Source organism: Populus trichocarpa, chromosome 10 (genome assembly GCF_000002775.5).
Source record: "Populus trichocarpa isolate Nisqually-1 chromosome 10, P.trichocarpa_v4.1, whole genome shotgun sequence".
Lineage (NCBI taxonomy): Eukaryota > Viridiplantae > Streptophyta > Magnoliopsida > Malpighiales > Salicaceae > Populus > Populus trichocarpa.
In genome coordinates, this window is record NC_037294.2 from 16,566,466 (window position 1) to 16,588,255 (window position 21,790).

At 35.1% G+C, this 21,790-nt stretch overlaps 3 protein-coding genes across 4 annotated transcripts; all 3 read right to left on the minus strand.

Moving 5' to 3' along the window:
- Positions 1 to 1,042: 1,042 nt before the first annotated feature.
- Positions 1,043 to 3,907, minus strand: LOC7468158 (zinc finger protein ZAT9). Its single transcript, XM_024609871.2, has one exon. The coding sequence runs from the start codon at positions 2,842 to 2,844 to the stop codon at positions 1,351 to 1,353; it is 1,494 nt and encodes a 497-aa protein (XP_024465639.1). The 5' UTR covers positions 2,845 to 3,907; the 3' UTR covers positions 1,043 to 1,350.
- Positions 3,908 to 9,161: 5,254 nt separating this feature from the next.
- On the minus strand, positions 9,162 to 12,576 carry LOC7468159 (uncharacterized). The gene is made up of 3 exons (XM_024610826.2): positions 11,931 to 12,576; positions 11,026 to 11,176; positions 9,162 to 10,908 (listed from the first exon to the last, which is right to left on the minus strand). Exons 2-3 carry the CDS (start codon positions 11,168 to 11,170, stop codon positions 9,446 to 9,448), a joined length of 1,608 nt encoding a protein of 535 aa, XP_024466594.2. The 5' UTR covers positions 11,171 to 11,176; positions 11,931 to 12,576; the 3' UTR covers positions 9,162 to 9,445.
- Positions 12,577 to 16,642: 4,066 nt separating this feature from the next.
- Positions 16,643 to 19,438, minus strand: LOC7468330 (UDP-glucose 6-dehydrogenase 5). Of its 2 annotated transcripts, none has more exons than XM_024610793.2 (2): positions 19,133 to 19,438; positions 16,643 to 18,349 (listed from the first exon to the last, which is right to left on the minus strand). In XM_024610793.2, exon 2 carries the CDS (start codon positions 18,327 to 18,329, stop codon positions 16,887 to 16,889), a length of 1,443 nt encoding a protein of 480 aa, XP_024466561.1. In that variant the 5' UTR covers positions 18,330 to 18,349; positions 19,133 to 19,438; the 3' UTR covers positions 16,643 to 16,886. The 2 variants fall into 2 exon arrangements, with proteins under 2 accessions (XP_024466561.1, XP_002316095.1); XM_002316059.4 differs by having other exon boundaries at positions 18,992 to 19,237.
- Between the last annotated feature and the right edge of the window lie 2,352 nt (positions 19,439 to 21,790).

Consider the following 21,790-nt stretch of genomic DNA (forward strand, 5'->3'; position numbering starts at 1 on the left):
GGTGGATGGGATATATAGCATTCAACCAAACCAGAATTTTATCTTCAACAACTAAGAAAAGAAAGAAAGAAAGAATCAACTTCGATTCTTCATGATTCCACAAAAATCAATCTTCAAAAGCAAGAGCAGGAGTCCAACCACTTCATATATTCCCATTTTCAATGTGTTAGTGGAGGAGGGGCCTCATAAGTGAAACAGCAAATTACTAAAAATTACATGCACCGTAAATAATGCTTGACCGACAAAACGACACCGTTACCATTCAGCCCCTGGAGCCTCTTCTACGCCGCATTTTGCGTACAAGGCACGGGAGAGGACTCGAGTGCTAAGAATTTTTTTGCCAGGGTGTGGCTGACTCATGATCATGGTTGGCCCCAGAGAGACATGCTCCAATGCTTGTTCGTGGGTTTATTATTTCTAGTTTTGTTTTTCAACTTCTCTGACCGCTTATCCTTCGAAGCCATTAACAAGAGAGAGGGAGTTTGTGTAGAGACCACATTTGATTCATAATCTCGAGAGATGTGAAGTATAAAACTAGTTGGTGCTGAACTCGGCAATTTGGGGAGCCATCAGTATCGGCAACCTGCCACAATGATCAGATCAACATGCGCTCGACAAAAACAATCCGAATCTTGGACATTGGTGATGTTTCGTGATAATTTTTCACTGTGCCCAGATTGGCTTAAATAAATGCTGTACAAAATAAACATGTAGCCGTAGGCGTTAAAGTGAAAACACGGTGCTTGAGCATGTAAATTGAAGAGGAAACTTCTCTTCCAGCCTATAAAATGACACCTTTTATTTTAGTGTCTCCCCTCTTCATAAAGCAAAGCAGGTGGTCCGTGATTCTTCTGGATCAACATTTCAATCAATGCATAAAATCCAAGACTTGAACATTATTAAATTAAAAAAAAAGGGATACTCAGTTGGCGATCGGTTTTACTCTCCGATATACCCATACAATTTCCATAGAATTCAAGTACTCTCTCTCTCTCTCTCTCTCTCTATATATATATATATATATATATATACACACACCGAGTTTAAAAAAACAAAAGGGCTAGTGAATTTAAAATTTGGAAGGATACATATTGGTAGGATAAACAATAAAGATATCAAAAGAACAGTAGCGATAATAATAATAACAGTAACAAACAACTGCTTCTTACATCTGCATAAACAACCAATGGAATAGCTACCATAGCAAGACATCCTTGAATCAGAAGCAAAGGAACCAAAAGCATTCACCTTGTCTGTACACTCAAGCAGTCACTAGCATCTTCATCAAAAAACAGGAGCAAAAAGTTCTCGTTTGGAGATCCGACTGACTGACTTGCAGAAATTCATGAATTACCACGGCCCAAACCCACCTGCCTCTTCCTCCACAGAAACAGGAAGATTAAGATCAATTAGCCCACGCATCGATATCTCAGGCACATCTTGCTTAATTACCACAGTTCTATCCCTGGCCGCCCCGGCAAAATGGGACCTCTTATGGCCGCCCAAAGCTTGACCTGATCGGAAAACCTTGGGACAGAAAGGACATTCGTGTAGTTTTCCTTTTTTCAACCCCAAATTTTTCTCTGCATTGCCAGAAGAATTCTGCTCAATTGGAGTTTTTCCACTTCTAGATTGAATCATCCTACTACTATTAGGAATTGGATTGGGGACATAGTCAGTATCTACACTGTTCTCGCCGCTCTCATATATTGAATCACTGCAGCCATTAGTCTTGTTATGGCTGGCTCTGCGTCCCCCAAGAGGAACACATTTGCCCCTCCTGCTGCTAAGAAATTCATATGACTCATTCTTGCATCTCTTTTGTGAATCCATCGAAGCCCTGTCAGCTTGATCATATACATCTTCCTCAATGAAATCCTTCCCTAATTGAGTTCTAACACGCCTAAACCTGCTTAATCTTTTCCCTGATTCAGCATCAATAGCATCGTCATAACTAGAACCAAATTCCACTTTATACTTCTTGATTTCATCATTCCTAGCAAACCCATGAACAGAAACATCCGATTCAACCTTCTTGGGACCCTTCCTAAAATACCCGGAATCAGAATTCTCAGACTGATCATTTTCAGTAGAAATTACCCCCCTCTGCATTGATTTCTTCACCTCCAACGACTCGATACCGCTAGACACAAAATTAACAGCATTATTTACATTAATCCTCGTTTTCGTAGATGATGATTTACCCTCTAAAACCACAGAATTGTTATCTGAAGAATCTGCAAGAGAACTAAAACAACCTTTAAAGCCAGAGTCCTTGGACAACATCATCAAACACTTAGCCACTTCCTCTTGTTCTTGCTCTATGTCAGAAGTAGAAGATAACGAAGTAGTGAAAACATCAATAGTCTTGTACCTCATTCGTTTGGATCTCCTTGGCTTTCTTGGATCAGTTGTCTCACTATCTGACTGGTTGTCCGAAACTATTTCTTTCAACTTCTCAGTAGTCCCCGACTGGTCTTGAAAGTAGTTCTTAGAATGACAAGCCATGTGACCACACAGTGCTTTCAGTGATTGAAACCCTTTACCACATTCTTTACAAACCTTTTCTGGCAGTGAAGTAGTATTGCTTGAATCCGCCACAAACCTGCTCTTTTTCTTGGGATTCTCTCTGAGAACATAACCAGACTGGCCAACAGCTTCAGGCACAGAGATTTGCTTGCTGTTGCTTTCGGTCTTGCTTACCTGAACCTTAGCTTCTTCATCAGTTGAAGAAGTTCCATTAGCATTCAAATGGATCCTAATATGACCACCCAACGACTTGCCACATGGATATCTTTTGTTGCAAAACTTGCAAACAAAGTTGTTCTTTTGATTTGCTTCCATGGATTGATCTAATCAAATTAACACACCAAGAATAACAAAATCAATGTTACCTCAATCTTCAAAAACGAGCTGCATTTAACCAAAGAAAGGCGCCCATCCGGTGAATGAAGAGAACAGGACAGGGTCAAATCCAGATCAAGTAGCAGGTAAAACAGATCACGAAATTTGCTGCTTTGGTACCGTTGATTGATCAAGGGAATAAAAAGGAGTGGAGAGATGTGACAGTTTGTTAAAGTGCAAAGATCAGACCCACCTAAAGAAAAGGCCATCCAAATCCCATTTCTCAAGTACACACATTAGAGCCTCCCTAAGGAATTTAATGGGGGTGTTTTACTGCGAAACGAAAACCAGAGCTATTTTTAAGAAGAAAAGGAAGAAATATGGGTACAAAATGATGGGCGATGAACAGGCTTTCTCTATGCGAAAGAACAATCAAAGCACAACACAACCATGACTCTTTCTCTTTTCTCTCTCCAAAGTATCTCTTATTTGTTTTAGTGTTGAAGTTGGAGGAGAATTCCATGCATGGAAGCAAAATATTGAAAAGGGAAGAAAAGATAGGCAGCAGGTGCACTCAATTGAGAACCATTCGGTGTGGGATTTGGACGGTCAAGATCAACTGCGACTTTTGGGGATCCCAAGGAATGAGGATTTTAGTAGATACTACATTAACAACCAGCAACTCTCTGACTGCAGAGCCACAGAAGCATCCAAACTCTCAATATGCCTTACCGTGTCTTTGCTTATACAAGTGAAGTGTCAGAATCTTCAACCAATTGCTCCTCCTCATCTCTTTTGCACCTTTCGTCCTCGTATTGCTATTTGCTATAGTTGTTTTGCTCGTATGAAAATTGTTCAAAGCCCCTTTTTTTTCAATTTAATTTTAATCTTATGCTTATACCGTGGAGCTCCTCCCTTCAAGATTATGTAGCACTACTTATCTGTTGCATCATCAAGTCATATCTGGACCCATTAACCCAACCACTACTTTCCAATGCCATTTATGCTTGTAATATCCCTCTTCTTAAGGAAATATATATATTGGTGATAAGTAGAATATTGAATTTTCATATCTGTTATATCTCCAACACCCAATTGGAAACAGCTCAAGAATTAAAGGGCCAATATTACTATCTATGAGTCCATCTATTTTATTTGGCAATTCCATTTTCAACTTCAAGACTTCACAATTCACTCTCCCTATAATTCTAACTACACAGATTTTAATTTAAAAAAAAAGAAGAAGAAGAAGGAATTCCCGTGACTTCTTCAAGAATTAGCCTTGCGTCGTGCAAGAGACATTAGGGCCTGCCTTCCAAGGGAATTTTCAATTCTTTGGTCAGGCTAGGGGGGCGCTTCCTTCAAGCGTTTGCAGAGGCAACGCCTTATATAACCTGGTCTAATTAGATCCCATCATCCCAAAAGGACACCTCTTTCAAGTCACATAATATTTTCGTAGAATTTTATAATTTATGTCATTTTCCTGCCCAACAAAATAGAGAAGTTACTTGATAATTATCGGGATGGCTGCTTTGAAGTTTGATCGCGTCAAACCATCTTTGCAGTGATCTGCTTGTCTAATGCCCGAAGATCATTCTTTATTTTCTTTGTTAACTCTTTTCCTTGCTTCCCTTTCGATGCAATGCGATGCCACTTCCCCAGTTGGTCCCATCCCTTTCGGGCGTTTAAATTGACCGGCTAGTTTCGTTTTTTTTTTGTCAAATTAACATAAAATGGCCAAGAGATTATTTTAGGAAACATATTTTAGCAGGTCGGGATATTGATGTTGATAACTTCTATCCACCAACTACATGTGTTAAAAAGCAAATTTACAACTTGAAAAATATAACTTAACTGATCAAATTCTAAATTTATTTTTTATAAGTCATTAGTTTGAGTCTCACAAATCTTAGAACTACTAGAAACTTATATAGTCATTAACTTCAGAGTTTATGAGATTAATCGAGGTGCACGCAAGCTGGTGGAATTAATCGAGGTGCGTGCAAGCTAGCCCAAACATTCACGTTAATAATTAAAAAAAAAAAAACAAATTTACACAGTAATTTCTCAAGATGGCACCGCGGTCATAGATAGAAAAAAAAAAGTATTTTATCTTTTGAACCAAAGAAAACAAGTAAAGAAGAAGGGTCCCTCGAGTTTAATTGCTGGCAACGTGATACCAACAATTGGATGGGGATTGAATTTGCTTTACTGAAATAGTTGTTACTAGATATTTCACATGCGTTTTCACCGTGGGTTATAATTGTTTTTACTTAAAAAATAATATACAAGTTTTTTCAATATATTTTTTGATAAAAAAAAAACCTTTGAATAGAAAAGTTTTTACATGTATCTAATTAATTAAATTAATATTTAATCAAGAAATAACTAATATTAAGATATTTGATTTTGTAACACGAGTTATATGCTAAGTTGTGTTTAATAATTTTATTTCTTAGAATAATTTTTTTATTTAATTAAATACATATGTGTGCCAATAAAAGATAAAAAAAAACTAGTAACGAAAGCGAATTGAATAAAACTATGAAGCTTCATTATAAAACAACTCAATGTTGAACGATGAAATTTTTTTTGAAAATCAATATAATATTGAAGGATAAAATTAAAAAAAATATCAATTTATAAAATTATCCAAAGTAAATTCAATAAAGAACGATAGAAAAAAAAACGAGATAACCTAAGTCATTTTTAAAATTAGTGAAAATGCTATAGAAAGAAAATAAAATAATAAAGTTCAATCTCTAATTGAATAAATGCTGAAGTTTGAAAATGAAAAAACATGAGTTTAAAAAAAGAAAAGAAAATCAAGACAACCCAGGCGAACTTTCTAAACCCGCAACTCATGAAATCCTATATCTGGGCTCAATCAAGAAGGTCAATCCCAAACCAATTTAATATTGAAGGATGAAATCATAAAAAAATCAATTTATAATAATTGCTAAAGTGAAAAATAGCAATAAAAAAATAAGGACCAAATTCAATAATAATAAAAAAGCACACATAGGAAGAAATTGAAAAAAAAATCAATTTAAAAAATTATCTCAAACAAAACAAATAAAAATCAAAAGAATAGGAACCAAAATTATAAAGATTAAAAAAAAATTAAAAAGGGTGAAATTGAAAAAGAATTCAAATTTTATACATTACTCCAAATAAAACAAATGGTAAAAAAAACCAAGAAAAAAATATGAAGGATTTACAACTTGAACGATTGCTTTGAAATTTTAAAAGAGCAACATAAAAATCGAGAAGAAAATAGAAAAGAAGAAAAAAGGTTATTGGTGCCAAACCAGATATCTGTTGACCATATTTACTGTCATTCCAAGAAAAGGGCTTCAAGATGTTTTAAACACTGACATGAAAGGTGATGTTTGGTTGCCGTGTAGCCTTGCACATGCCGACACGTGCAATGTAGGCGTGTGTTGGCAATTTATTTTAATAATATTGAATTTGTAAAATTACAAAAATACCCTTATATCAATCTAATTATAACAAAAAAAAAATATGAATGAACAAGATAAAAAATACAAAACAAAAGCTTTAGTTAAAATTCTCTTTTTAAGGGTATTTTTTTTTATCATTTCATTAAATGAAAAATATGAAAATGCCTTTGGACATTTTCTTTAAAAAATTGGACTCAAATGACAAGTAAATCATTTTACCATGTATATAAAATATAAAAAGACCGGTCTATCCTCTATTATTATTATTATTATAGTGACCAATTGACTCTTATGAAAAAACCATAATACTCTTAATAATAAGATACTTGATTTGGTCTGAGAAGGGCAAAAAAATTTTTTAAAAAATAAAACATTGTGAATATATGAATTTTTTTTTTTTGCAGTATTCATTCCGAAAAAAAAAATACTGTCTTGTAGTTGACAAATTAAAAACTAGAAAATTTCGCATTATCAATTCATAACAATTTGATGGATGCCGATTTAAGTTGTTGTCAGTTGTCACCAACTTTGTAAATTGCCCAACTCTTTTGTTTTTTTGCCTGCTTTGGTGATCTCCTTGGCATCATCCGTTTAAAATAATGTATGGACTATGGACCCCTCCCTCTCACCCTAATAGCTCAAGACATGTATTCTCCTCGCCTCCTCGGAGCACATTGACCACCCAAAAAGAAGTCGCATGAAACTGGCAAACTACTCTCTGGTACCTGATTAAACTATGGTTGATGCATTTCATTACCGGATAACGATGAAGGTGTGAGATCCAGGTTGACAATAACAGGGGCTGAATTTCATACGACGTGCTGAATCATTTTAGTACAGTATTATATTTTTTTAACACTGCGATACGCTGCGGAACGGGTTAATTTTTTCTAAAAAAATAAAAAACATTCAAATAGTGATAAACTTGATGAACTCGAGTTAACTTAATTAACCCATGATTCGGTATAACCCGGAGGAGGGAAAAAGAGAAAAAAAAAAGAAAACGCAAGGTCTAATGGTTTAAAGTCAAATAATGAAATAAAAAAATTAAAAAAAGATCAAAGTTAAATCGAGTTAATTTTTTAAACCATCAACTTTGATAATGAGATTGAGATGACCATATAGAAAATCATAAAAACAAATCTTGAACACAATTCTTAATCATAAAAAAACAAATAAGAATTAAAATAATAACGATCAAATCTAGTATAAAAACTAATGAAAAAAATAATAAGGGACTTAATTGAAAAATAACATAAAAAAGAAAAAGGATAGAAAAAGAGCACTTAAAATAATGATAACCAAATTTGGATAAAAAATGAAATAAAATGCGAGGAAAAAAATTAAAGAAAAAACGAATTAAGAAAATGATAAAAAAAATAAGCAATTAAAAAAAAGAACTAAATCTGGAAAATAAATAAATGAAATAAAAAACCAAGAAATGATAAAAAAACAAATCAAGAGAATGAGTAATATTTAATATAAAAACAAAATAAAATCAAATGGAAAATGATGAAACTGGAAAACACAATTTAAAAGCAAAACAAAACAAAAAAGAAAGAGGATCATAATTGATTTTTTTCTCTATTATTTTTTTTATCAAAATAATACCATTTTTACTTTTTAGATGAATAAAAAATCAAACGATTAGTTAGGGGAAAATCATGTCAACAACTGTTGATTTTTTTTTTTTGCTATTATTTTTTTATCAAAATAATATCATTTTTACTTCTAGCACAATAGAAAATCCGATTAACCCTAGTAACCTTGATTATTCGACCTAACCCGTGACCCGGGACATGACGAGGGTCGACTCTCGGGCCTGGTTTTAATAGTATGATAAAAACAATAAGCATCAAATATGATATGAAAATTCAATGAAATTAAATAATGAGAGATGAAATTGCCACAAAACAATTAATCAAAAAGAAAACTCAAAATAAAAGGAATTACAATCATAAGAATGAGGATCAAATTTAGCAAAAAAAATTAAAATCAAATGATTAGGGATTAAATCAAAAAATAAAATCCAATCAGAAAAAGATTAAAAGAAAAATAAATAAGAATAAAAAGAATGAGGATCAAATTTGATAAAAAAACATAAAAAATCAAATTCCAATGGATGAAATTGAAATTTTTTTTTGATACAATTAAAAGATTGAGGACCACTTTGTAATTTTGCAAGGCCAGCATACCTTTTGAGGTGGAGGGGAGAGAAAAGAGGGGGGGAATTATCACTGGAGCTGCTCCATGTCATAGATGTAGACACGCACTGCCCCACCGTGTAGAGGGTGGCGCGCTGGTTCGGATTCTGCTTTTTTTTTTTAAGGGCATGAGAGTAATTAAGTTGTGCAATAAATATGTGAAAACACAATTCTATCCCTAAGTGTGTTTGTTTTTTTTTTGGTAATTGAAGGATTTATTAGTCGTTTTTGCACAATTTACAGTAAAATACTGATGAGTTTTTGTTTTATTTATACTACACAATTGTAACTGGACTTGTTGCTTTCTTAGCATCTTGCCAACCTTAAGTCCTTGCAAAAACGAAACGAGCCTGGTCAATAATTCCCTATCTAAGTCTCAACAAACAGGAATCGGGACTGTCGCGCTAAGGCAAGGACAAGGCACCCAAATGACCTTTCAATGCCATGCTCAAACAAGTTCACTGCAATCCAACACTAAAACAATGATAGCGAATAGGATGGACAGAAGTTTAAATCCTTTCCGGTGTCTGGCTGGGGTTAAGGATCACATGGTTCAATGAGTAAGAATGACCTCACTCCCATTAACAATAGGATACAGTTCGTCAACAAGTAAGAGTTCTAACTTATAAGCCCCACATTACAGAGGATGTACTGACTAATGTGATCCATTAATCACAAAGATTCCATTGAGAAAGGTTGGTGATGAATGTACATGAAGCAAAACCAAAAACCAAAAACCAAAAACCAAAAACCAAAACTTTTCTTTTCTTTTTTTCAATTTCTTTTTGGCCTATTTGGGGGGAAATGCTCCAATTCTCTAGAAATTAGAAATCTTGAAAGACATTCTTACAAAGAAAAGCACCAGGATCCTGGCCTCCACAGTGAATGGACATTTTGTAAACTAAAATGCCTGGCAACTATCTGAAGGATGCACTAGCTGATGCTATTGACATCTCTTGTCCGATCCTCACAGGCTCCATGTCCAAATATTTCTTCAATGATGTTACTTGTAGGAAGAAGATCAACACCCCTAATTGGACTCAAGTAACGTGCATCCCAATCTTTGGTATCACACGGGTCCAACAAGTATACCTGATCCACATCATCATCACATCCATCTACTTCACTGGGCATGCATTTGCTATGGTCACTCGTACCTCTATTTACATGCAAAGCAGCCCTGGAATCACCTGGAGCACAAGGGTCAACTTTATCGGCTTGGAACTCAAAAGACATGCAAGAGTCATCTTGAACAGTGAAATCCAACCCATCACTACCAGCATTCTTGTTCATGTGCTTAACAACAGGATCAATACAGTTTATATCAATTGCTTCCGAATAATCTATCCCAGAACCTTCTCCTGTGGTGTCTCCGTCACCATCTCCGAAATCACCATCAAAGTCACCACCACCATCATCATCATCATCATTGTCATCATCTTCAAGAATATCCTCTTCCAGGCCCGCATGATCATATTGATCAACAGGAGACTCAAGATCAGAATCTTCATCCTCTTCTACAACTTGAATATGGGAGCCTCTGTGGATCTGAGGAAATTCATCATCATCACTGTCAATGTCCAGTGGGTTAGATCTGTTTTGAGCAGCTCGTTTCCTAAGCATAAAGACATTGAAGTAATAGCTGACAATTTCCTTTGTGGTTCTATCAGGAAACACTTGCGCCAGGTGCTTCCAAAAGTTGTGGCCCAAGGACGCTGGCCTGGAATAAACAACTTCATGAAAAACACGTTCTTCTTCCTTGGTCCATTTACATGCCACCTCCTCTCCCATGTCATAAAACCCTAAGTTTACACATTTTTCATGCCCAATGGATTTTATTAATTCTTCTCGTGCTTCCATTATGTGCTGCCGCACACATCTGAAAGAGCCTTCATCCAGGCAGCCACAGTCCGATCTGCCACAACCAGCCTCATACCTACTGCACAGTTGCAGTTCTGTATCAGGCATTGGAATAATACAAGTGCCCATCAGCTTCTCTTCATTGTCATTATAAATGTGATGGTCTGATTCAGACAATGAGGAACTGTTTGGATTGAAAAACTGTACTAGCTTATCCTTCTTTATATGATTGTCCCACAATGGAATGCTGGCTTGATGATTTGGTCCAAGTGGAACCTGTTTCCTAGGAAAGTCATCCAAATAGAAAGAGTGGACATCCTTTAAAGGCATGGACATTTTCCGTGGAAACTCAAACTGAAAATATTCAGGAGAAGTTGCCATTCTGGACTCAAAATTTTCATCGCTGGAACTGCAGGTGACTAATGACAACGGAGCACTGAAGTCAGAATCTTTAGCCAAATTTGAAACTTCAATGACTTTGTCATTTTCAAATGTCTCATGCCACAGAGGTTTGACAAAGCTGTTCCCACAATCATCTGCTTCACATGAAATGAAATACAATTAAACCAGTCCACATAGGCATTTCAACAGTGAACAGAGCACCATATTAACAGTGGTAGAAAAGGAAGTTAAGTTCAAGCCAAAAATATTACCTGTGATATCAGGTTTCAGAGGCATATAACTATGTGCGCCAGTTTCTGAAAATTGAGTCAACTTATTGCAATAGTCCACCTGTCTTGCCTGCTTAAAAGGAAGATCCTGAAACTCTTCATAGTCAAAAGGCCGTTTAAATCCCATTTAAGCCTGAAACACAACGGCAAAAGGTTGTACAACAACTTGAGCGAAAATATTAACAAAAAATAGTCTATTGCAGCAAAACACAACATATCTCAGCCATGGGACAAGCGAAGAGGGACAGAACTGAAGAAATTTTATCCAAAAGCAACCGAAAAATAATTCCTCACTGATGAGTCCGCAAAATTGAACTAAGCACAACTTCCCATATGCATACAAGGATACAACATCAAGCTCACTCAAAATTTAATCACACAATTGAGAATGGCTGGAAAAAAGTCTAACAACCAAGACATTAGCAAACATGCAAACGAGTACTATAAACTGAGACATGCAAAGGACCTCGTCCATAAGTAGTTTCATATTCAGTACAGGATTGCTAAATAGCCAAGTAAGCGACAGCATAAAAATCAGGTTACATTCAAATCAGCTTAGCTTTGATGGTTCAAAAACAAGACTTGAGAACATCAGAAATATTACTTATCAGACCAAAAACACACGCATGCAATGAAACTATAACCATAACAGCAGGACCCTCAAGAGAACCGTCCACACAAACACAATATCCACTGTTAGCATTAACTTTAACAAACAAAATCATTATAGGCATTTTCATTGTAGACACAGTTAGGATTAGGTTCAGTTAAAACAGTGCACGCGTGGACGAGAAAAAATAAGAAACATTCATCAACACACAACTCGCCAATAACATAAAATGAAGTTTTTTATTTTGGGTAACAATTTCTAATTAATGGTAATATACCTTTACAATAAGTTGAATTCAAACTCCAGAAAAGAACAGGACAATTTGACCGTAAAGGACACTCAATTATACTCCAAAGATGATTTAATGATGTGTGGACACGAACCCCTTGGACAATTTTACAAAAAAAAAGAAGGAAAAAAACCCTAACCCTAGATTTTATGTTCACCAATGAAACCGCAAAATTACGGGGGAAAAAGGGAAGATACAGACACCCGATAACGAAAGGAGCAAAACCCCTAAACTTATTAACAGATTTGAGTAAACTTGAAACAGATCGAAGACTTTGAAATCCAAAGCCCAAAAATAATTACAATAATCAACAAAATTGGAATTCAATTTTATAAGGAAATTACTTTACACACGAGACCGATTACAAAAGCGTAAAGGATCGAGAGATTAGAGGTCTTGATGAGATCGAGATGAGAAACCCTAACCCTAGAAAATTGTAAAATAACGGCTGATATCAATCGAAAGAGGATGATGCGAATTGAAACGATTGATGGTTGGATCTAAGAGATAGGAAAGAATTTTGAGAAATCAGAGATCGATTTTTGAATTTAATTACGTGAAAGAGACGATGAAAAATGAGGAATTTTTAAAAGGTATGTGAATTCGGTACACGACACGGTCCGATATACTAACCGGGTTAGATTTGGTCATGAACTGGATCCTAATATAAGCTAGACCGATCCGGGTTTAGCGAAATTACACTAAGGTCCTTCAATCAGCAGCCTGGATTCTGTTTTGTTGTTTTTTTTTTCTTTTCTTTTTTTACTTCTAGTTAAATGATTGGTCTAGCTTGATTTTCTCTTTTTTTCCATCAAAATCGAAATTTGCAAGTTTTCTTGATAAACAAGTGGTGTAAAATGAGTTTTATACAGTGTTTAGCATTGTATTTTGAAAATATTTTTTAAAAGAAATTGAATTTTTTTTTAAATTAATATGTTTTTAATTTTTCAGATAATTTTGATGCGTTAATGTTAAAAATAATTTTTTAAAAATAAAAAAAATATTATTTTAATGTGTTTTGAAATAAAAAATACTTTGAAAAGCAACCATTAACACATTCCTAAACACAATGCAATAGAGGTCATTATAAAAAAAACATTATATATATAAAGACAAAATTAAGATGTCATTAACTCATTCCCCTCTCCTTCCTCTCTCTGCTCCTCCTTTCACTTCTTTCCCAAACAACTTGTTAATTTCAATCTAAATTGTTACCAATAATTGAGCATGATTCACTTAGTGCAACGTAGGTCCAACATTTTGTTTTAATGATTCTCTTTAGTGAAAAATCTAACGATCCATGAATTTATATGAAAATTTAGCCCAAAACGTGCATATGTATTGTTAAACTTTGAAAGGGTAACATAAAACTTCATAAATATTGTTGTGATTGTTTTCAAATTATTTTTCATTTGAAACTAGATTAAAATAATATATTTTTTATTTTTTTAAAACTTATTTTTGACATCAATAAATCAAAACGATCCAAAAATACAAAAAAAATTAAATTAAATTAAAAAATTCAAATTTTTTTAGAAGCACAGTTGGGTTCCAAAACAAACAACACCTAAATTGTGTTATATGATCATAAAAAGTAAGATGCATCTCTTCACTTACTATTTTGAGGATTTTTTTCTTTGAAAATTAGCAATTTTTTTTAATACTGGTAAAATAACACTATAAAAAGAATTGACGCATAGTTTGTACTTGCCGCGATTAGAAAATGTGACCTTCAAGCTTGTCGCTATTCAGAATTGCGACATTTCAAAAAAAAAAAGTGAAATGGGTCGCACATGAGAAGAGAGGAAAGAGAAGAGAGGAAAAAAAAATAAAGAAAGAGACAACATAGACACACTAAATCTTCAATTACTACATCATTGATACCATTGAAAATATCTTGACAAGACGAATCCAACAATATCAAATAAGGTCATTAATGACTACCCGAGTGTGCCATATTTGTCATCTAAAGGTGATGAGTGGTAGCAAGATTGGTGACCTTCTTGTTATCATTGAATTCATCTCGTTGAGTTCTTTTCGATGATACCAGTGATGTCTTCATTGAAGCTTCGATGTGTCTCTGTAGTCTTTTTTTTATTTCTTTTTTCTCTATACCCTCTCCTCATTGTAATTTGTGAAGAGAGAGGAGAAAGAAAAAGAAAGAAAAAAAGATTCGGTGACACACTAAAGCTTTGATTGCTATATATCATTGATATCATAAAAAAGACTTCGAAGATATAAATCCAACGACACCAAAAAAGTCATCAACAATGAATAGAGTGGGTCACTCTTACTGTCAAAGGCAAGCGAACCACCTGCTAACTTTTGTTAGCAAATGTGGCACACTCGGGTCACCGGTGATGATCTTTTTTTGGTATCGTTATATTCATTTCGTCTATATTTTTTCAGTGATATTGAAGATGTGATAATTGTAGCTTTGTTGTGTCTCTAGATGCTCTTTTTTTACTTATTTTCTCTCCTTCTCATATGCGGTCAGTTTCATATCTTTTTGAAATGTCGTGATTTTGAATAACGACAAGCTTAAATGTTATGTTCTTCGCAACATGTACAAACTATGATATTTCTCCGATTCCTTTTCAAACTACATTATTTTACCAATATTTTTAAAAAAACATGCTAATAAGCAAAAATAGTCTGTTTTGAGGCTCTTCAAATCTTTGAAGTAGTCATTGTGCCACTCTCACTCCGAGGTTATTGGAAGATCAAATTTCACTGAACGGTGGATGCAGACCCATTGATCAGCGATCAAACCCAGAGCTTACTAAGGAATTGACTTGTGTGATTTGCGGCGTCTTTGAAAAGCTAGGAATGGATTCGTGATCCAAAGGAAAGTTGTTCTGTAGTAGAGACCGCGCAGAAGAGTGCAGATTAATTCAAGGAGTATTGAAGTCGTCGCTTTTGCTAACACAGCTCACATCAACAATACCTGGAGTTCCAAACGAACAGTCTAAGCTCGTCTTGGAATCTCCCTCCAGAAAATATGATCAGGCAGAATTTTGACGGGGATTTTAAAGGAGAATGGAAGTTAGGAAGCATCAAAGTGATTGGAAATTCTTTTACCAGTACCGAGGCTGCTACTATTATAAGAGGGTTCCATCACCAATGTATGAAGCAACGGCCACGAGGGAAGTTGTTCGTCTGGGTTTAGAGATGGATTTAAGGGGATGAAAAGAACTTATTCGAAGAACCACGTCTAATAGCTATCTGAACATTTTATGATATAGAGTAGCATCGATTGTCCTGAAAGAGCCTCTTAGTTTTGATAATCATGCACTGGTAGGAAGACTCCATCAATTACAAGAGTGAGCTCCCTATTCTATCAATGAATATCTGTTCTTCGGTGAAAAGATAAATTGATAAATAAAATTAATGATATGTTAATTAGTCCATGTGTCTCATTTTAAGTAACTGTGAACGCCTTTTCTTCCCTTCTGATTACATTTGTTGCACATTGACTTGATCATTGTTAGAGAATCAATTGCCATTTTACAAGGAAATAATAGAAGTGAACCTTTTCGATTGTCTTCGATTTCCAAATAAATGAAGGGCGTTACTGGGCTGTTTGGTAATGTGGTTACGCGTGAGGTTCACCCGTAGCCATAAATATTACCATTTGGTTAAAGAAAAAACACAGATTTATGCTGGTAAGACCCACAAAAAATAAAGTTGTGCCGCAGGTTTTGTAGAAGCACAATTTTACTGCTTCTCGTGGGGGAGGAGTCATTGAACAGTGGAGTCATGCTCCACTGTCGCACTGTTCACGAGAATAATTTTTTTTTCTTTCAAAAAACCAGTGCAGTGAATTGATTTCACTCGCACTGTTAACGTGAGCGTGAACAATAATTTTTTTTTGTTTTTTTAAAAAAATTAGTTTAAGGTGAATTAAATTTACTCGTACTATAATCTCAATTTTATTCCTGATAATATTTTACCTAATTTTATTGCACGCTCAAAAAATCATAGAAACTGTAGTTCTTGTTGGATGAATTTTGTACGTAATGGAATTGTAGATAGTTTAATGGAACAATAAAAAATATTTTATATAAAATATTATTTATTTCATGATGTAATAGTAGTAGTTAAATCTACAATATTTAAATTAAAAACCATCAATATTTTTTATATATTTTTTAATTATTTTATAACCTCAATTTGAAAATCATTCTTTTAACCAAATACATTAAACTACTTTTTGTTCAACCTCAATTTCAATCACAATTTTAACGAAACATATATTTTTCCAAACCAACCTCAACAAAAATACTTTTTATAAAATAATTTTTTACAAACCACCACAACAACTACCCCAATACAGAATCTGATTGCACAACTGAATTTCTGAATTACCAATTTACGCCACGTCCTTGAGAGTTAAGAGCTTAATTGATGCAAATAAGAGCACAGAGACCCGATTGAAACACGTACTGAAGTGTAAAAGGACAGCTGTTAGTTTTCGCCGAATTCTTCCATGAAATGAAAGTCACTATAACTATAGCATGGCATCCTAACTACTTTCGTTCACGTCAACAGACAAAATTGCAGGTGTTCAACTGATAAACGCATAATGTGATGTCTTTTTTTCTTTCCCATGAACTCACATAAGATCCAGCCATCCAGGAGATGCGGTGAATGATGCATAGATGCATGCATGCATACATGGTGGGCAAAGAGAGCTCAAATTCCCAGATGTTCTGATTTATTACATTAAACAGGAACGGATAATATTTTGCTGCCAACAAAGGACATCCCGACACAATGGCGTCAGGGAACCCATCCACCGCAAAGTAAGAAACAATCGAATCCCAGAACTATTAAAATATATATGGCTAAATAAAGACAACAATAATGAAAAATATATGATAGCGTCTCGCAATATGTGATTCTACTACAACCTTCCCCACGCCACTTCAAAACATGCAGGTATTATGCCACAGCAGGCATGTCCTTCAGCCAGGCATCCAATGGCTTGCCAATGGAGTAAACAATAAACCCAATTTGCCTCAGCTTATCAACATCCATTACATTCCGTCCATCAAAAACAAAAGCAGGCTTCTGCATGTCGTTATAGATCTTCTGGTAATCAAGAGTTTTGAACTCATCCCACTCAGTTAGAACGCAGATCCCGTGAGCACCCTTTGTCGCCTCATAAGCATCCCGCACGCAAGTAACTTGCTCTATAGCTACGGGGCTCACTGGCCGAAGATGAGGGGGCTTGTCCAATTCAGATTTGTGCATTGAGAGATCCCTTTGAATCTGTTCCTGTGGAACCTGAGGGTCATATATGCTCAAAATAGCCTTGTCACCCAACAAGCCCTGGCAAACACCTATGGCCGGGGTCTCCCTTGTATCACCCGTGTCTTTCTTGAAAGCAAATCCTAAAATTGCAATCTTCTTACCTGAGACAGTGTTAAACATGGAGGAAACCACCCTGTTCACAAAACGGGTCTTTTGGTACTCATTCACCCGAACGACCTGTTTCCAGTAGTTTGCAACCTCGGTGAGGCCATTGCACTCGCAAATATAGACCAAGTTCAAGATATCCTTCTGGAAACATGATCCACCAAAACCCACACTTGCATTCAAGAACTTAGGCCCAATCCTTGTGTCCTTGCCAATAGCATGTGACACTTGGGAGACATCTGCTCCAGTGGCTTCACATAGTGCCGACATGGCATTAACAGAAGAGATCCTTTGTGCCAAAAAGGCATTTGCAGCAAGTTTCGACAGTTCAGCAGACCAGAGATTGGTGCATATGATCCGTTCCGCAGGAACCCAATGGGCATAAACATCTTTCAATGCTTGAATTGCCTTTTGCCCTTCTGGGGTCTCCCTGCCACCAATAAGGACTCGGTCTGGTTTGAAAAGGTCCTGGATTGCAGTTCCCTCGGCAAGAAATTCTGGGTTGGAGAGAATCTGAAAGTTGATGCCTTTGCTGTTGTGGGTCAAAATCTTTTCAATTGCTTCTGCCGTTTTCACTGGAACTGTTGATTTCTCAACAACAATTTTGTCAGATTTTGAAACATCTGCAATCATACGAGCAGCACTCTCCCAATAAGTTAGATCAGCTGCTTTGCCAGCTCCAAGTCCCTGAGTTTTGGTTGGTGTATTCACAGATACAAAGACTATATCAGCCTCTGCCACATGCTTTTCCACATCTTTGCTAAAGAAGAGGTTCTTTCCCCTGCACTGTTTTACCACATCATCGAGGCCTGGCTCATAAATGGGGAGTTGGTCACTATTCCAGGCAATGATTCGAGGCTCAAAAATATCAACAACTACCACTTCAATTTTTGGGCACTTCAGTGCAATCACAGCCATGGTAGGCCCACCGACGTAGCCAGCTCCAATGCAACAGATCTTCACCATATTTATATGTAATGGATAGCCTAAAAATAGAATCAAAACCATAATTCAGTGGGGAAGCACACATCAACAGATCTTGAATACAAATTCTTCCTCCAAGCTAAAACCAAATATTCCCTCCGAAAACTCCATTAATACACGTACACTTTGAAAACTAAAATCTTCATAATTCGGAGCACACTACAACATGCTTTCGCATGAAATCATGATTTAATTTGTTTAAATCTTAACAAGCCAGACCAATAAAATGGTTTATATCAGGGAGACAAAAGGGCTCAGAATATTAGATTTATGGATTCCGTTACCTTAAAAATCACAGATCCAAGATTGCACTATAAAGCAAGAAATAAGATCTCTGAAATTAGTGAAACAACAATTAAGTCCAACGTTTCAAAACCCTTCTTGCAAGAGTTAGGGATCAAAATCACCTGTACCAGAATTTAGATCTAGAGGAAGCATAGATCAAATATCCCATAAATTAACAAAGATCAACCACAACAGATCTATCCATCATCAAACAGAATTGTGCACTATGCCAAAAACCCAACATCCAAAAGAGCCCAAAAAACAGCAAACCACCTACATGTACAAAACACGGCAGCCAAAAAGAAGCATGCATAGAGCAACCAGGCAGACAGAGATCAGAGAAAGACTAGAAGAGTTACCTTTGTGATCTGCTGTTTCTTTCAGTAAAACAGGGGTTGGAGGTCTAGATAATTGGGAAAATGCAGAATAAGAGATAGAAAGGGAAGGCAAAGGCTGGAGCTTGTTATGCCGAAGAATGAGGAAAATGGAGAGACTTTTACCTTGTATTTATACATACTCGCATGCCTAGAGTCTCGTTTCAAGATCTAATTCCATTTCATAACATTGCATGATGACCCAAATGAGCACTGACACAGTGACACGTTTCTCTCCTCGTTGCACATTAGCTACCTACTTTTGAACTAATTAATTAATCGAACTAGGAAAGCAAATCATACCACAAGAAAACAAAAATCAAAATCAAAAGTGTGTTTTTTACATTCTACTCTCTTCCTTTTCTTTTTCTTTTTCTAAATCTTCTTGTTCTTTTTTTTATGGTCAGAGCGTAAATACCATTGGTCAGTGTCAACAGCAAATGGGACATGGTGTTTTCTCCAGGGTCATAAAAAAAAAAAAAAATACAGGGGGGGGAGTAAATCGTGAGATGTATTTCAATTTTCAAACAAGCAAGTTTCACACCCTAGCGCTAGCATTATTGAGGCACCGACAGCATGACTTGTATAGGTAATAGTTTTAAAACCAGGTTTAAGTTAATAGGTTGATTTAGAACCTAACTGATATGAAGTTGGAACTGGAACAAGTTTAAAAAAAATAAAAAAAGTAAAAAATTTGGGTGATCCGATAAAACCCGGTTAAAAACTCGATTACAACTAATTGACTATTTATTATTTTAACCAAAATAATATCGTTTTGATTAATAAAAAAATTTGAAATTGATCCAAGTGACCCAATCAAAACCCGATGATCTAATTAAAACTCATAATTCAGGTTTTAGATCAGATCAATCACTAAATCAAATTTAAAAACTCTGGTATAGATAAGTGACACCATAAGATGGTATAAGTTATCAACAAAAAAATATATATATTAATGAGGAATGGTCATGAGTAGGATGGAAGCCACATGAGGAAATATAAGATGGCAGGCAGGTAGACATCCACATCGGAAGGAAAGGGGTTGAATTATTTATGTAAAGCGGTTGTTCTCGACGACATAATTTCTTTGATGCATTACTTACTTAACTAAGCGTGGAAGACACCGCAACTTAATTAATTGAAAATTGACATCGACGAGCAGCAATTTACAGGAAAAGGTTGGTCATTGTTCAGGGGCCGGCCACCTGAGGCTCAAGCAAATTCATGTGCCAGTTTTCTGTTTGGAGAATTCAGGGTAAGGAATTACGTCACTATTTTATGGATCTCTTTTCTCTTTTCTTTTTTATTCTCGATTGTAATATTGCTTGTTTTCCGCCATAAGAGATTTAAAAAAAAAAAAACAATTTAAGCGTTAATAGAGATAAGATTTGCTTTTATACTGTCAAAGCTATATCTTCATATTAATTTGATATAGAATTTAAATTTATAAATAAAAAAAGAAAGCAAATATCTTAACTATAAAATCAACCGTTTGAGATCTTAGTTGTTGCGTTAGATGGCTAATCTGGGGTCCCCGGACTGGACGGGTGGTCCATCGCGCGTGATCTTGCTGTTGAGGGCGGAAATAATGATAACAGAGACGGTTTGAAACGGAATAAAAACAAAATATCAAAAGAAACGGTAACCGGTTCCTTAATTTTGTTTTTCCTTTTCAATACAACTGTGTGTTGGTTCAATCATAGAGTGTTGATTTGAGTGCCTAACCTTTTATTCTATCTATCTTAGTAATTAACCTTTAATTCTTTTTTCTTTATTTGAATGCATCTTATCGTCTAAGAATATTAAATATTGACGTGGTCACGGACCGTTTTGACTGACGCATAGCAAAATGTGAACCATTTTTTAAAAACAAGTAATTTAAAATCAAAAACAAAAAAAAACACTCGAAAAACTGGCTGATTAAAATCGAAGGCTGGATTTTTTAAAAAATTTTGTTTTTTTAGTGAAAACCATTTTTTAATCATGTACCAGTATAAGATAATCATGTGTAGTCTGATACTAGCTAAATACTAAATAATAATAATAACCATTTAGATGGTGATCCAGTGGTAAGAGCTTGGTATCAATAAATTTACTCCCTCTATAGTCTCAAGTTCGAGGCTGTAGTTGCTCATATGATGGCTACTGGAGGCTTACATGGTCGTTAACTTCAGGGCCCGTGAGATTAGTCGAGGTACGCGCAAGTTGACCCGGATACTCACGTTAAACTAAATAATAATAATAATAATAATAATAATCAAAGATCAACATTTAAATGGATAAACTAAGAGATAAATTAGAGGTTGTTTTTGCCCCCATAAAATATACCATTCTGTTGCGGCGAGCTATATTATTATATTGCCACGTAGGCTTGGCATTTGGCTCATCACCTGTGAAAAATGTTGGTCCGCGTGCAAGTCCATCTTTTGAAGACATTTATGACCTATATTGCCTGCCTTTTTAATAAAGGAAAATAAAAGTTGCCTTGTATATTATTTATAAAGTAAATGGCTAGGCAGGAAATTAATTAGCTATTAAAAAAAATCCAATGTTTTTTTAGATAAATGTATTAATAAGCTATTAAAAGTATGTGCACGTTAATGTCATTAATGGGGCATTTGATAAATCATTCATATGTTTTATTTTATATCTATGAAGTACGTACGATAATCATATTTGCAAAACATGATTATAGACTCCATGTTAGCATGGTCTAGTCTTTAATTTAATATCGTAATTTAATTCTTCTCTAAAAATGACAAATTATGGATATTGTTTCTGCTA